This window comes from Oryzias latipes, chromosome 5 (assembly GCF_002234675.1).
Source record: "Oryzias latipes chromosome 5, ASM223467v1".
NCBI classification, from domain to species: domain Eukaryota; kingdom Metazoa; phylum Chordata; class Actinopteri; order Beloniformes; family Adrianichthyidae; genus Oryzias; species Oryzias latipes.
The window spans coordinates 3,077,666-3,092,706 of NC_019863.2; the positions used below are offsets into that span (position 1 = coordinate 3,077,666).

Sequence of the window (15,041 nt, forward strand, 5' to 3'; positions counted from 1 at the left end):
ATGCTTTCTTTGTTTCGTCCAAAAACTTACTTTTACTGCTTGACAAGATGGCTTTATATTCCGCGTGTGTTTAAAATATTTACTATATATATACATTTAAAATTTTATTAATAAAGAATATCCCGAAAGTAAGTTGTGCATGACATTAGCATAACTATTTACAACATTATATTTTGGTAACAATGATTCCAGTCAATGAGACAGACAAATCTATCTCTTTATAATCTGCTTTAATAACCGAAAGAAAAAACAACGTGTTGATTTATAGGATAAGAACACTTACCTCTCTTTTAAAAATTCTTGAGAACGCATGCGCAGAGTGCACGATGGGGGGAACTATCTTGACAGTCGTCATGTGATCTTCGATATTTATACAGTGACGGAGGAGGCGGAGAAACACAACTTTTCGGCGGTCAAGATCAAGAAGAATGGCTTCCAAGTTCTACAGCCTCACCGCTAAACTGTTATCCGGAGAAATATTCAATTTCTCGGTCTTGCAGGGGAAAGTTGTCCTCATAGAGAATGTGGCGTCTCTCTGAGGCACGACCACCAGGGATTACACCCAGATGAACGAGCTCCACGAGCGCTACGCCAGCAAGGGGCTCGTGATCCTGGGAGTTCCCTGTAATCAGTTCGGCCATCAGGTAAGCCGGCAGCAGCGTCAACCGTCATGCTTTCTTAAAGTGGCCACATAATGTGCATTTTGTCATGAACTTGCAAGTTATCCAGCCTGAACATCATCATGCAAATGTATTCAACCAAAATACTTTGTTCACACGAGAGTAATAATGCCTAGAATTATGAATAAACGTGTTTTCTATGAACTGTTTTGAAGACTTGTTTTGGGGGGGATTTTTGTTCCAGGTTTGACTTTATGAATTATTCCCTATCTGATGATGGGTGATTGATGAGACCAAAAACATGCTTTAAGTTTGTGTGGATCATGGTCCTCGCATTCACAAACCAGATGAAAGGCGGCACATTCATAAACTGTTAATGATCGACCCACAGGAGAACTGCAAGAATGAAGAAATCCTGCTGTCCCTGAAGCACGTCCGTCCCGGGAATGGCTTCGAGCCAAAGTTCCAGCTCTTGGAGAAGGTGGATGTGAACGGGAAGGATGCCCACCCTTTGTTTGCCTTTCTGAGGGAGCAGCTCCCCACCCCCAGCGATGACCCCGCACCCCTGATGACCGACCCCAAGTTCATCATCTGGAGCCCGGTGTGCAGAAACGACGTGGCCTGGAACTTTGAGAAGTTCCTGGTGGGGCCGGATGGGACGCCGTTCAAGCGGTACAGCAGGAGGTTCCTCACCAGCGACGTGGAAGGAGACATCAAGAAGCTCCTCAGCCAAACCAAGTAACATCTTCAAGCCGTCCAGTGCTTCCCTCCCTCCCTCCAACTCCACCTGTGCTTCCCTGCATTCGATGGCTGCTTTGTTCCTTTACTACATGAAGACATCCTCTGAAAGCGAGTGAGGAGGGCGTCTGATGACATGGAAAGGTTCAAACGTTTTCAGCTGCATTGGCTGCATGTAAAGCACAGTTGTGGTGTTTTTTTGAGGACCAATAAATGTTTGTGACCAAATGTTGTGCTGCCTGAATGAGTCCTGGGACGGGATAACAGTCATCAGCAGGTAAACCAGTCATTCCCACCACATGCTCGTCTCCTCTGGGTTGGTGCCAACACTAATCCAGCCTGTGAAGTCAGCATGACTGGGTGGTTTTTTTGGTTGCTTCACCTGCTGGTAAAGAGGATCCAACAATGGAGGCAGTGTTTGAACAGAATGGCCTCTTTGGTAAGGAGCTGATATGCAATCTGTGCTGCGCTGACGGCACAGCCACATTTCAAATTCTAAAGTACACAAGCAAACCAACTTGGTTGAGGCTTCAGGACTTTATTGCAACATTAACTGAAATATTTCTCAATTAAAAAACAAACTGGGTTCAGAGGATGACTTCAACTGTTTTCGGATCATTTTAATAAAACGGGAAAAAAAACTCACGGCAGATGTGACGAAGCTTTTCTAGATCAGTTTATTCTGACGCAAAAGAAAAGTTGACATTTTAACTGGAAACTGCCTTCATTATAAATAATGAACATGATTTGATTGGATTTAGTTTTTTCTATGCAATTCAGAGGAAAACAAAAAGTTAAACGGTTTGTAAATCATGCAAATGTTTGTTCCTGTCAAGATCTTGTTTAGTCCAGATCAGATGAGCAGATAGTTGCTCGTGTCAAGGAGCGAGTCGAGGTTTCATCAAAGCATCGGTTCATCCTGGTTTATCTTGTTTTAGCCAGTGTGTTTTGAACATGGCTTCTCTGTACATTATTGTACAGAACTAAGCAGCAGTCCATGTGTGCATAGAACCAAGCTAAAAGATCTGAAGGTGTCCCACGTCACATCCTTGGATGCTGTGGGCCACAGCGTCCAGTTCTGTGGCGTCTGCATACAGCAGGTTGATATTTACCTTTAAACACAGGAAGGCGCCTGCCTGCTTGTTTTCTGCAGTTTTTCTCTCATTCTGATCAAAAACAGCTCCTGCGGGTCACCTGCTGAAGCGGTCTGAGCCCCTCCCCTCCCGGGCGTCCCGCTGAACCACAGTTCGGCCTCAGGAGTCACTCGTTTCCTTTTGAGCGCACACCTCCCTTTAGAAAAGGATTGCATTTCACGTAGCAAGGACAATCTAGGCACAGCGCCAGCATCTGGCTGATTTCTGCTTTATTTTTCACATAAATATCTCCGAACGCTTTGGTTCAAACAATGTGCATTTGGCTTTTTTCTCTAAGTATCTCAGAATATTTTTGTGGGAAACAAACCTTTTATCTATACATATGAGGGCACTTTAACAATATGATCATCCAGTGAGAGAATCTACATTCCTCTTAGTTTGGAACTAGTAAAACTATAAATCAGCAGACCGTCCGCTCCTTCCAGGCTGTTGGCTTTAGCCAAAAATCACAAGACAGATTCAAGCGGAGGGTGGGGTTAATAAAAAGTCTGTGGAGCCGTCCGTCACTACAGAAGCATGGTGTGCGTGTCCACGTGTCCGTTCGCCCCGTGCGTGTCCGTCTCCCTTTGAGCCTCTCAGTTTGTGTCCATGCGGTCGTCGGCGGCCTCCGGAGATGCTCCCAACGACGCCGAAGGCGGACTTTTGGAGGGAGCGTCCTCGTCTCTGCGCTGATAGAAGAGCACGTAGGCCGCTTTAGTCTGCAGACCGACAGGAGGGATACAGTTACTCAACATGGACATTCAACACCAGCAGGGCCAAGGCCTGCCCTCCCAAAACACCAATTTAAAGAGGAACGCACCACAATCTGGTCGTCTGTGGCCGAGGAGACGCTGCTGTCGTCAAAATAATACCACTTTCCGTCCAGTTTATTCTTGGCGTAGGCGGTGTCTGTTCACACAAAGGTTAGACTTTGGTTCAGGTCACTCATTTACGATGGAAGAAAGGAAGATCTTAACTAGATAAAGAAACAGACGCTGAGGAAACACAACGGTCCCTCAGAAGTGAAGACAGCTACAGGTTTCTACCATGGCGGCTAGTTTCTGTGATAACGTTTCTTTGCTGTTTCATGGGTTTAACCTGCCTCATGTGTTTTTCATTCAGCTATTTAAAGGAGGCTGGAGTATAAGCAGGGACTCACAGTGGCCTCCTCCCATTCCTCCATAGTGGTTGGACACAGCAATGAGGTCATAGATGTAGGGGCTCGCCTTTGGGTCACAAACAAACTCGGACATGTTTAGATCTCTGAAAAAGAAAGAAAACAAAAAGACAGTTAGGCTGAAACCAAAACTCATGTAGATTTAATGAGGAAGAGTAGGACTGAGCAGAGTTTGGAGTCACTCTGATCTCGTTTCCTGGTCATGTGGTTAAGTTCCTCTTTTACAACTGAGGATGTTTTGTGTTGAGCAAACGCGGGGGGTGGGGGAGGGGTGGGGAGCGGCGTGAAAGGCTCTTTCAAACGGCCATAAAATAATAGAAGCAAACAGATTACAGCGTTATCTGTTCTCTGAAGTGTTGCACAAGAACCCCACAATGAAGCACAGTTCTGGAAAGATGCGTTTCCGTGAGAGATTTCTGGTTCAGGTGAACTGTACATAGCTCCCTCTAGTGGAGGGGTCTGCAACCTGCAGCTGCAGAACCACCTCTGGTTGAAGAAAGGAAAATAAGTTTTTATTTCAAAAAGGAACGTAATAGTAAGAAGGAAACTAAACTATCACTTTTTTCCACAGTGAAAGGAAAGTACGCATCACTCCTCGGGGCTCCGACTTTAACACAGTCCTCTAAGAATCCACCAATCTCTGCTAGATTATCAAAGGCCTTACCTAAACACTGACAGATTTCTGAGCGCCATGTACCACAGCAAAGCAATCTGAGGTCAGGGGGGGGGGTAATTGAGTGTTGAACCGCCAAATCGCGTTTGGTATGAATGCAACCTGAGAGTCTTGAGTTATCCCACCATACCTAATAGGAAAGTCCACCACCGTGTCCAGCTTGTCCCTCCAGCATCGGTTGTAGGAGAAACGCTTCAGATGAACGACCAGAATGCGAGGCAAAGACCACAGGTCAAACTTTTTTGTGGCTTGTTGGTGTTTCTTACACGTTGGACAATACCTATGTATAAAAAACAGATTAGCTGCTGAAGGCAGTAGAAACATCTGGAACTTTTTGATGCTGAAGAGTTCTCACCAGGGGTCGTGTTCTCCCAGCGTCTCCATGGTGGTGAAGAGCTCAATGCAATCCCTCAAAGCCACGGTGGTTTTCTTTTTCTGGGGCTGCAGCATGCTCTCGTGCTTTTCATAGGCCTACACACAACATGTACACAGCTATAAATAGGCCGTTTGCATGTGGCTATTTGAAAGCTATCAAGGCCCTGACCTCTGCTTCCTGCTCGTCGTAGAACAGCTTCTTTGACTCCGTGTCCCAGTCGATGGCTATGGTGGAATGAGCTGCATGGACGAGAAACAGGAGATGCTGTTGACAAACCGCATTAAAAAAAAGCTGAACTGCCCATTTCATTTGAAGCGTGAAACATCAACACTAACGATTGAGTTTGAGGACATTTCCTTCACAAGGTAGCGAGCTGATGTTGGCTGTTCCGTAAAAGTTGACTACGCTGAAAGTGAATAGCTTTGTCTTCTGGCCCTTTGAGCCATTTTCCAAGTCAGATGTTTCCTCCTCTTCTTCAGACAGACCATTCTCAGGTTCAGGACTCACCTGGTGGTCCATGGCCTCCTCTTCACCTGAACAGAGACAGACATGTCACTAGGGTGTCCATTTGTGAGACAGCCGTGTCCTTCCGTCCGGTCCTCACCATCATAGACCCCGTTGGCTTTGTTGCCGCTCCCTGAATGGTTGCTGTCATTGCTGGAGCTGGCACTGCAGGAGGCTCCATCCGACAAGGGGCTGCTGCACCCACCCAGACAAGATGCCGTGGAGCTTTCAGGGGCTTGGTTGCAGTTGGTCACAGTTGCAGAGGCTGATGCCTTACTTTCACTGTTGGGACTCTGGGAAGGCTTTACATAGCGCCTACATCAAAGAACAGGATACAATAAACTAACAAACAGCTTGCATTATTGTGTGGAATTGTTTCTCAGCACCCACACAATTCCTTCTTACCCAATCCTCTCCAGTATCTTGTCGTATAAGACGTCTGCTGTGAGGTTGTGTCTGGGAACGGTGATGAGTAAAGGCTGGCCAAACAGCAAGGTGCTACTGGAGCTTGCAGCATGCTTGGACTGGCGCTCCCTTAAGTATACAGGCAAATTCATCCGTTCACTGTCCTCCTCCTGCACCTCGTACCTGCAGCGAGCAAACGCATCCCATTTCAACGAGGAGCCAACAGCATCAGCCGCTTGAAACCTTTCACCAACCGAAAGGACTTACACAAATATGTCGTCCTTTTCCATGATTTGGTTGAGGCCGTCGTCTCGTCTGTAAATTTTGTGGAACCTATGATTGTAAACGTCAGCCACAACCATCTAAGAGGGTGACAGAGTGGTCTACTCAGCAAACCATTTTCTCAGCTCAAATCAACAAAAACTATTGTTGCAATAAAAAAGAATGATACTAACATTTTCCGGAGGGATTCCACAGAGTTTGGACAAGGCACTGCAAAGGTCTGCCACAGTGCCCAGTTTGGGGACGACCGCTCGATACTGGGAGACGAACAAACGTCAGTCTGACACAACTCTCACAGGATTCTCCCCGACTCCCAGTACAGAAAGGCTTTGGTATAACCAGGACTCACTTGAGTAGGTTTGGACTGAGGATCTGACCGAACCAGGAACACCTCCATGGTCCGGTCCTTCTTCATAGGCAGAGGCAATGTGAGGTAGCAGAACGGGTCAAAGGTGACCGACACCTTGGAGCACACCGGACACACCAACGTGGATTTAAAGAGTCCGTGGAAAATATCAACTATTACAGAGTCGTTGCGTAAGCGGTGGTTTTTCCAGGCCTCCTTGGCAACAATCTGCAATTCCACAACAATGGAAAATAGACATTAATAAGTTTCTAATCTACAGACAAAGTGTGAAATCAGAGGAGAACAACACAAAGTTGAAATTGTTCCTTTGGTTCCATAAGAGAGTGCAGACTTTCCAAACTAAAACACATCCAATTCTTGCATCATTTTTGAATTTACACTTTTGGTTTTTTTTAGATACCAAAGTGGGTAGAAATGGAAGATGAATGTCCCAGAATAAACCTCCTCAGGTCTGATAACAACACATTCCCACCACGGACGCACCAGGTGGACATAAATGGCCTCTCTGGCACCATCATACATTTGGCATCGAGTGCAGTTCATGGTCATTTCTCCCCATATGGACGGTGACTTTGGATTAATGCGGAGGGTTGCCGTTTAGTGAGAAATAAAGAAAACTCAAAGGGCTGCTGTGGAAACTAATGACACAAACATTCAAGATGTTCCTGCTGAACCGGAATCTAGAGGAACGATAAGATCCAGCTCTGACAGCAATCAGAAAGGCTTCAACAGGACAGAGAGGAAAAAAAAACATTCATGTAATCCACAAAGATTTCAAAATGTTCAGAAGGTCGCGTCAAAGTCCTGCTGAAGCTCTCAACACACTGCTTCCTCATTTTCCTGAAGATGAGTGAGGAAAACAAGGATGCCTTCAGTTAGAAATGTCTGGAAAAAATGCTTTTATAAAAAATAAAATTAAAGATTGAACACAAATAATTTTGTGATGGGTAAGAATGTTAAATCTGATGTTGAAGATGATGATGACAAATCACAGCACCATGATGTGACATTGGTGCGATGTAAGTGAAGTGGTCGTGCTGCATTTGTCTCCAGCATTCCTCTGTCTGACAGCAAAAGTTGAGAAAGCGGTATGAGTGGAAAACATTTCATCTTAAACAAAAGGAGGACTTGGAGGCTCAAGAGGAGAAAGTCGGACTGCAAAAAGAGACAGAAGAAAAAGGAGAAGTTGGAGCTTGATTCCCAAATTGCTGCAGCAAGACCCTCTGTGGTGGAGGCCAGTGTGGTTGATGACACGGTCTGGATGGCATCAATAACCAAAGGTTTATAAGAACAAGGTCAGGAATTAGATTGGAGCTTAAAGAAAAGGACCTCACATTCTGAAGCTGCAAAGATGCCACTAACTTCCTACCAACAAGATGTAAGACCAAAGACAAACACAAGCCCATTTCCTGAGGAGAAACTTCAACCCAACGGAGTCACACAAATCACCATTTTTCAAGTGGTTATTTGAAATGAACACTCACACTTTTCTCTCTCGTTTAAACTTTCAAAGCTCAAACATTCACAGAGAAATAAGTCCAGAATAATCAAATGTTAAGTAAAGTCTGATCTTGATGAAGAGGAATGTAACTCCAGCGAGCTGCACGTGCCGCATTTCTGTACAGAAGTTGTTGGACAAGATCAGCCATTCAGGAGGCAGAACACAGTGAAATGCATCTCGAATGCAACACTAAAACTCCACATGCAACTCATGAAAAGGCAGAATGAAACCAAAACAAAGTGTTTACAATGGTTAATGTCACGAGCTTTCCACTTCCTTTTGATAGAAATCCATTCGTATCATTTCTTACACCAGAGCTTTTGAACACTGAGGATGAGGAAGGAAATAAAGGTTAGGAGGACTTCTGAACAACAGATCAAGGGCAGCAAAGAGGTCAAAAGAAGCCGTCTTCAAATGAGGGTTCACGAGGCCAAAGTGGTTTTTGAGAGAACAATTGGAAAACTAGGAGCTGCATTTCCAGAAGAAGATGCAGGGTTGATGCTATATTGCTGAATGAAAATGAAACTTAAAGGGTAATAATTGGCACAAAATAATTTAAAGAAAGAAAGAAATGATCAAAGTTGACCATAAATCAAGTGAAAACAGCACAATAACAAAAAAGATATTTTGTGAAAAATGCCAGCGCCGGGTCTCGAACCAGGGAGCCTCTGCACCAAGGATTCCCCATGGATTTCCATGGAGGCAAAAATCCTGGAATATCTGGAAAAGTTCAAGGATTTGAAGGATCAAAAGTCACAGCTGGAAAAAGCTGAAAGAGCTGAACTTTAATAGTTGAACGGTTAAAATAGATGGAAAATTATAAAGTTAAAGAGAGAGAGAGTTAGAGTTAAGCGGCAAAAAATGGTGAAGATAATTTAACGAAGACATAAGGAGAAACAGGAAAACAATGGGTTGAATGTTTTCTAGCATTCTGGATGTCAGTAGAATCAGATACTAAATCCGGCTTTAATTGTAAAGGAACGTCCCTTAATTACAAACATCGTGCATTAAAAAGACTCAGAGGGAAACGAATGGTTTTGATGACAGAAAGCCGTTCTCCTTCAGGTAAAGGTGTCAAAGAAGAATAAGCCGTATTCTGTGGGGGGGCGACAGGGGACACACAAACACAGAATAATTCTGGAGCACTTTCATCACCCGTTTCTGTAACCACTGCACTGAGGAGGACAACATCTGCCAACACCAATTGGTTGTTACTGACACCATCCAGGATAACTTGTGTGGACAACCATCTTCAATCAGAATCAAAGCTCATCTAGATGAGCTGGTTACAACCCGGGGAAAAAAACCATCATGCGAGTATTGAAAGAGTTTCACCTCGTCTTCACGGCCCTCGGCATCTCTTAGGGCGAGGTAAGGCTTCTTTTTGACACGGTTCAGATCTTCATGGAGTCCGTCCAGCAAAAAGGCCAGCAACTCTTGCGAGTCTTGCTGCTGGTACCCTGAAAACTGAGGAGCAAATCGCCCAACCTGCGTCTGGAGAGGAGGACAAACCACAACGGTGACTTCATAATCATTTTTGCCCTTTCGACATCCTTCCCTGAAATAGCTGCTTAAAAAAAACTCACTTTAAACGTCCGTGGTGCCACATAACTGCTGCGGCTCAGCCACATCTGCTTTACGAGGTCTGCGTAGGCCTCGGCGATCTCGCCCCTCATTCCCAGCGGATTCTCACGGTTAATCTCTGCCTCGTACTGGTCATCCAGGAAGTACTCTGTGAGGGGAGGTGCATTGCTCAGGCACTGGAGGCAGAGGGGAAGTTCAGAACAAGTTAATAATAATTACTCAAAAGGTTTAAAACAATGCTATTGCTTTAACATTTTTTAATTAAAAGACATTGGTTTAATAGGTTTTTTATTTCAGTTTTTAAATACCTGGAGAGCAGAGTTCATGAAGCATGTGTTCCCCAAATTACTGAGACCGCAAAGGCCAGGCTGTGCTTGGGATTCTCTGTAGCTGTACGAGTTATACGAGTTGTAGCTCCCCAACCTGTGTGGAGAAAAGATCTGTTACTCTTGTTCCCCGAAGGTTACAAAAACCTCACAAAGTTAATAAAAACAAAAATAAAGGACTAGCAGGCTCAAACTCTGGCACTTCTCAGATTTCCAGCATTTACAACTGATTCAATGTTTCATAGGAATGAATATGCTCCAGTTTTAACCAAATAAACTTAAACTTTGTAAAGAAAATCTTTTGTTTATTCATACAGATAAAGGGAAAAATGATCAAATACAACAGACTTAAAAAAAAGATATACATCATCATATTTATGCTCTGCTTTCCAAAGCAGAGCATAAATAATGAAATATTTAGTAAATATTTAATAAAAGCAAATACTTTTCAAACATCAAAAACAGCTTTACCAGTTCTTTTTTCTAAAGAGTGAACCCTGATGGCAACGTGTCTAAAACGTTAACCAATAAAACCTTCCAAATAAATAAAAACAAATAAAATAATCATGGATGGTTATCATATGATCACATAGCTACATAACTTCAGACATTTCATACTAGCTCGCTTAGAAATTGGTAACAAAATGTACAAATATTCCCAAACTTTGCAACTGAAGATAAGTGAGGTGAAGGAGGAAGTGTGGTACCTGTTGCTAGAGGAAGTGCTGCTGTTGTTTAGTGTGTATCCAGGGCTACAGCTGCTGTCTCCATTGGTTGCAGTTGGTGATATACTCATGGACGAATTTGAAGACAGCTTTGGGGAGGTAGAGAAATTTCTGGATGGCGTTGTACTGGATCTAACCATCAAAACAAAAACAAATTCTAACTTTGTAGATTCCAAAATCACTAACAATGTCTCTGCACATTCAAGCACGTCCAGCTGGGGGACTGGAGGAAACACATTTGTCTTCACCAACTAAAACAGTGGCCGTTTACTCACTTGGGGTGTGAAGCCTGTCTGGGCCAAGTGCCGTCCTCATTTCTGCGCTCGATCACAAGCACCTGTGTAAATATGCAGGGCTTCATAAACTTATTGTCGCACAAGACTTTTTTTAAAAATTAAATACTGAAAATGCAAAAGAATTTTACACCAACACAATTAATGTTTAAGGCATGATGTGAAAACGTGTTTGACTCTACTTCAAAGTTATGTGAACCAAAGAAGAATCCCTTTTCTGTTCTCCGAGACCATCATCCATCCACTTAACCCACTTTATCCCTTTCGGGTTGCTGGAATTGTCTCTGTTAACGTTGGGCGAAGGCCGGTACACCCTGGACGGATTGCCAGTCTGTCGCAGGCCACACACTCACTCACACACACCTGGTGATATTGTAGAGTAACCTAAATTGCCCTAAGAAACATGTTTTTGGACTATGGGAGGAAGCCGGAGAAAACCCACACATGCATGAGGAGAACATGCAAACTCCACACAGGAAGATCCAAGACGGGATTCAAACCACGACCATCAATGTTTGCAGAACCACACAATAAAAAAATGCTTACAATGCAGTGCAGCAGGATAGATGCAACAACTTTATGTCCAACCTCTCCCAACGGACTCAGTCAAATGTTGCACTTCAGGACTAGGGGTGTTAGAAAAAATTGATTCGGTAATATATCGCGATAGTTAATTTGGCGATACTTGTATCAATTCAAAATGCTGCCAGGACGATTTTTATGTAATTATTTCTGAACGTCCTTTAGTGCCTGACTCTTGTTTTCCACTTTGCCCTCCGACCGCTAGTTGGTAGCAGAGAACAAGGAGCCTCTTTGAGCAGCTCTACTCTGCACAAAACAGGAAGACCGCAGCTGGAGGCAGCTTGTTTCGTTGTTATGAGACATGAACTACTTAGTTTTTACTTGGGATGGATACCGAACTGAAGCTCTGTGCCATGTTGCTGCCCGTATCAACATGGTAACGCGGATTGTGGTGCTTTGTAGTGGACTCCGATAAGAACGACTGAAGCAGTGCAGCTGCACAGCGGCTGATAGGATAATGCACTTAGCATCAACCAAAGTGGGCCTGCAGAACCTCCCAGCAATGGATTCTAGTTTAGCGACCTGATCGAAAAAATGCTGACATCGAGGCGATAAGCGTTAGTTTATTTCCGCATGAGAAAGCGTGGCTGCAGTGCAGATGTGTAAACAAAGCATCTTCGCCACATTAAAACAACTCTCCTTCATCCTGTCACGCAGCGTCATCATCACACTTTATTGTTCCTGAAAGAATTAGTATTTTGTTTTTACCTTTATTTTTTCTGAACCGTTTCAAAGTACTGGAGAAGCTACATTAAGATATATTTAAAATAAAAAGCGCTTTATTTCCCCAATCATACTTTTGGAACATTATTGGTTAAGGCACATTCATTCTTTATTTTTAATATATTGAAATATATTTTGTTGTGGAAATCAGAAAATGTTGAATGTTCCCTTTCTAGATTTTAAGTTATCAAAACAAAAGCACTACAAATTTGCCTGGGTTAAAGCGACTTATATATGAGATACAGTTGCAGAACTTAACATTGTGATCATTAAATAAACTCAATTTGACCATTTTATTACAATGAAAGACGTATTGAAATTCAGGTAGAGTTTTTTCTAAGTCATATTTTTAAAAGAAAGAGAACAAATGTGTTCCATGACAATATCGGGATACGTATCCTATCGCCAGACTCTTGCCAATACACACCCCTATTCAGGACTGATTATGGGAGTGCATTAAACATGCGTAGCAGTTACATGTGTGACTTAAATCCTGCTGGTTTTCCTTACCTGTCCCTGAAAAAGCCCGGCGTCCTGTACAGTGCTGTCTGGCTTGTTCAGTTGCTCATAGGTGTTGCTCATGTATTTGTTCCAGAGTCTGGTCTCTTTCTCTGATGGGATTTCAAACAACGTCCGCATCTCCTTCTCTATAGTGTCTGAAAACATAAAAAGCATGATAAACAGTGAGAGGAGACGCTGCTTACCCGTGGCTAAAGTCAAAATTGTGATGACCTCACCTATAGTATCTGCTTTGCTAAAATGGCGTGTTACAACGTTGTCCATGTTGTCATTCTCACACAAGTTGAGCTCCAGCAAATAGACTTCCACTTTACAGTGCTTAACAAACATGCCATGCTCAACCACCTAGGGAAAAAGAAGGAGACATTTGGAAGAGCTGTCAACACATTCAGCATTATAACACAGCCCCATTTCTACGGCATTACCTTCCTGACGATGGGTCTTTGGCCTTCCAGACAGCCATACCAGCTGACAAGCTTATTCCACGCCTCAGTGGGCACTAAAACATAGTCCAGCTCATCTATGAGGTGCTCTTTAAGAGCTTGGGTCTCTTGGTCTTTAAAGAGAAAAACACGAGTACAACTTTTATCTGTCACGAATAAAGTAAAAATGAAAACCAACAAATGTTTATGTTTTTACAAGAAGCAGGTTTACCTGAGAACAGCCCCGAGTTATCAATTGGTCCTGGATAGAGGCTGCGTTCGCCAACGTTGTACATATCCCAACTGTCAAATCCCACATACTTTTTCCACTGTTTGAACCACCGACTGTCTATAAGAAACCTAAACGACAAAGGTGACCGGTTAAGAAAAACATCTATAGCACTTCATCACATCTGGGCATTCGGAATAGTTTGTCTTTTAACCTGCAGTTGTTTTATTTCACTTTAGTTTATCTGGATAGAAAAACATTAGGGAGCAAAGTGGTGGGTGGACACTGTACTTCAAGTTCTTACTTGGAACATTAAGAAACAACAAAGTACCTTAGCATTTACATATATAGTAACAGAAAGCCAGTTTGACTTAATCTAATGTAAAGAATCTCCTTAGGTTAATAGGCTTTCTCTGACTTATTTATACTGTTAAAAACCAAGTCAATCTCATGATTAACAAAACAAAATACAAGGAATAATAACCACACCCACAGACTAAGAATTTGCTGGCTTACCATGTTACATAATTACTTGAAGCCAAGAAGATAATATCTGATGGTGCAGTGCCTTCCTTTCACTTAGTCCGCCCTAATAGCATTTTTAGCTAATAAACTAATTAATATTACAAAGAAGTTCGAAGGAGCTAAAGCAGAAATGTCACTACTAACAGGACGTGGCGTTCTTTCTCATGTCCCAGTAGAAACTTACTTGCCACCTATAACAAAGTGCTTTAAGTTTAAGTAGAATGGGAGTCAATCAGAGGCCTACCCCGAACAACAACAGCCAGATCATCATGATCGGCTGGCTTCAATACTCCCCAAAACATGTCAGAATTCAAGTACAAAATACAGAAGAACATGGGCAGGGAAACCTTTCAAAGACTAGGATTCAGCTTTTTCAGTCCAACGACAGTACGTTGTACCGAAATGGTAAATCTTGACTTATTAGCAGCTAGCATGCTAATCGTGTGAACATTAGCCTGCTAACCGCTTTCCGTTTCATCCTGTCGTTGAAGTCTTCGATGCTAACCTTACTTAGCATGTCTGCACTTCCTGTTTCTCGTAAGCTAGCAGAGCTAACCGAGTCAGGTGCTAAAGGTTCGCCATTCTTACCACTCGTCGCCCTTTTTCAAAGGTGTTTTCAGAAGTGATCCAATGGTTTGCTTCTGACTTTCGGATGAAGGGGTCGGTATCTGTGCGGTTACCGGCTCCGAGTCGGAGTCCGCCGCGCTACCCGACTCGGGTCCGCCTCCTTCGGCCATCATGCAACTGATGTACCGGTAGAGTGCACGCGCTATGACAAGCACGAGCGCCTGGGGAACCAGGAGCGTTCTTCCGCCCATAGGCGGCCCGAATAACAAACCTCCCTCTCCCTCTGACATGCTGGATGAGATGGCACAAAATACAAGTTATGATCACATAATAATAATAATACTTAGGTTACATTCAGTTCAACAGATTGATACCGTAGAAATATATTTTTATGTTTGAAAGCATTCATCTTTGGTTGTTTGGAAAAAAAGAAATGGGAGGACAAGATGGTTAGTTTTTCTGTTTCCTTCTCCTTTCCTTAAATGCAATGATGATCTATTTGCCAAATGCAGACTATGAGTTGTGATTTTTACATAGTCGAATCCAAACCAGCAGTGTTATTTATTGAAGGCACCACCAAAAACTCACAAAGAAAACCAAACATTTTAGCTTTTGTCTGTGACAACCCAATTTCCTCATCTCTCCAGTGTTAGTCTGCCTGCAGGCACAAAGCGTTTCCAGTATGGCTTTGATCATTAACATCTCATGAATGCCATGATTGGCATCTATGCGTTTTCTTCAGGGCATGTTCATAAATAAGTATGGATTGA

At 43.2% G+C, this 15,041-nt stretch overlaps 2 protein-coding genes across 2 annotated transcripts; one reads left to right on the forward strand and one right to left on the reverse strand.

Annotated features, from left to right (window-relative positions):
- Nucleotides 1-375: 375 nt before the first annotated feature.
- gpx1 (glutathione peroxidase 1) lies at nt 376-1,586 on the forward strand. Its single transcript, XM_004068479.4, has 2 exons — nt 376-644; nt 1,012-1,586. Exons 1-2 carry the CDS (start codon nt 429-431, stop codon nt 1,360-1,362), a joined length of 567 nt encoding a protein of 188 aa, XP_004068527.2. The 5' UTR covers nt 376-428; the 3' UTR covers nt 1,363-1,586.
- Nucleotides 1,587-1,882: 296 nt separating this feature from the next.
- On the reverse strand, nt 1,883-14,576 carry usp4 (ubiquitin specific peptidase 4). Its single transcript, XM_004068480.3, has 22 exons — nt 14,293-14,576; nt 13,183-13,310; nt 12,954-13,084; nt 12,747-12,873; nt 12,520-12,665; nt 10,687-10,748; nt 10,394-10,543; nt 9,669-9,783; nt 9,363-9,536; nt 9,112-9,270; nt 6,258-6,482; nt 6,082-6,165; nt 5,894-5,988; nt 5,627-5,809; nt 5,322-5,536; nt 5,053-5,250; nt 4,886-4,956; nt 4,697-4,812; nt 4,472-4,621; nt 3,651-3,754; nt 3,312-3,400; nt 1,883-3,210 (listed from the first exon to the last, which is right to left on the reverse strand). Exons 1-22 carry the CDS (start codon nt 14,559-14,561, stop codon nt 3,088-3,090), a joined length of 3,114 nt encoding a protein of 1,037 aa, XP_004068528.2. The 5' UTR covers nt 14,562-14,576; the 3' UTR covers nt 1,883-3,087.
- Nucleotides 14,577-15,041: the final 465 nt, after the last annotated feature.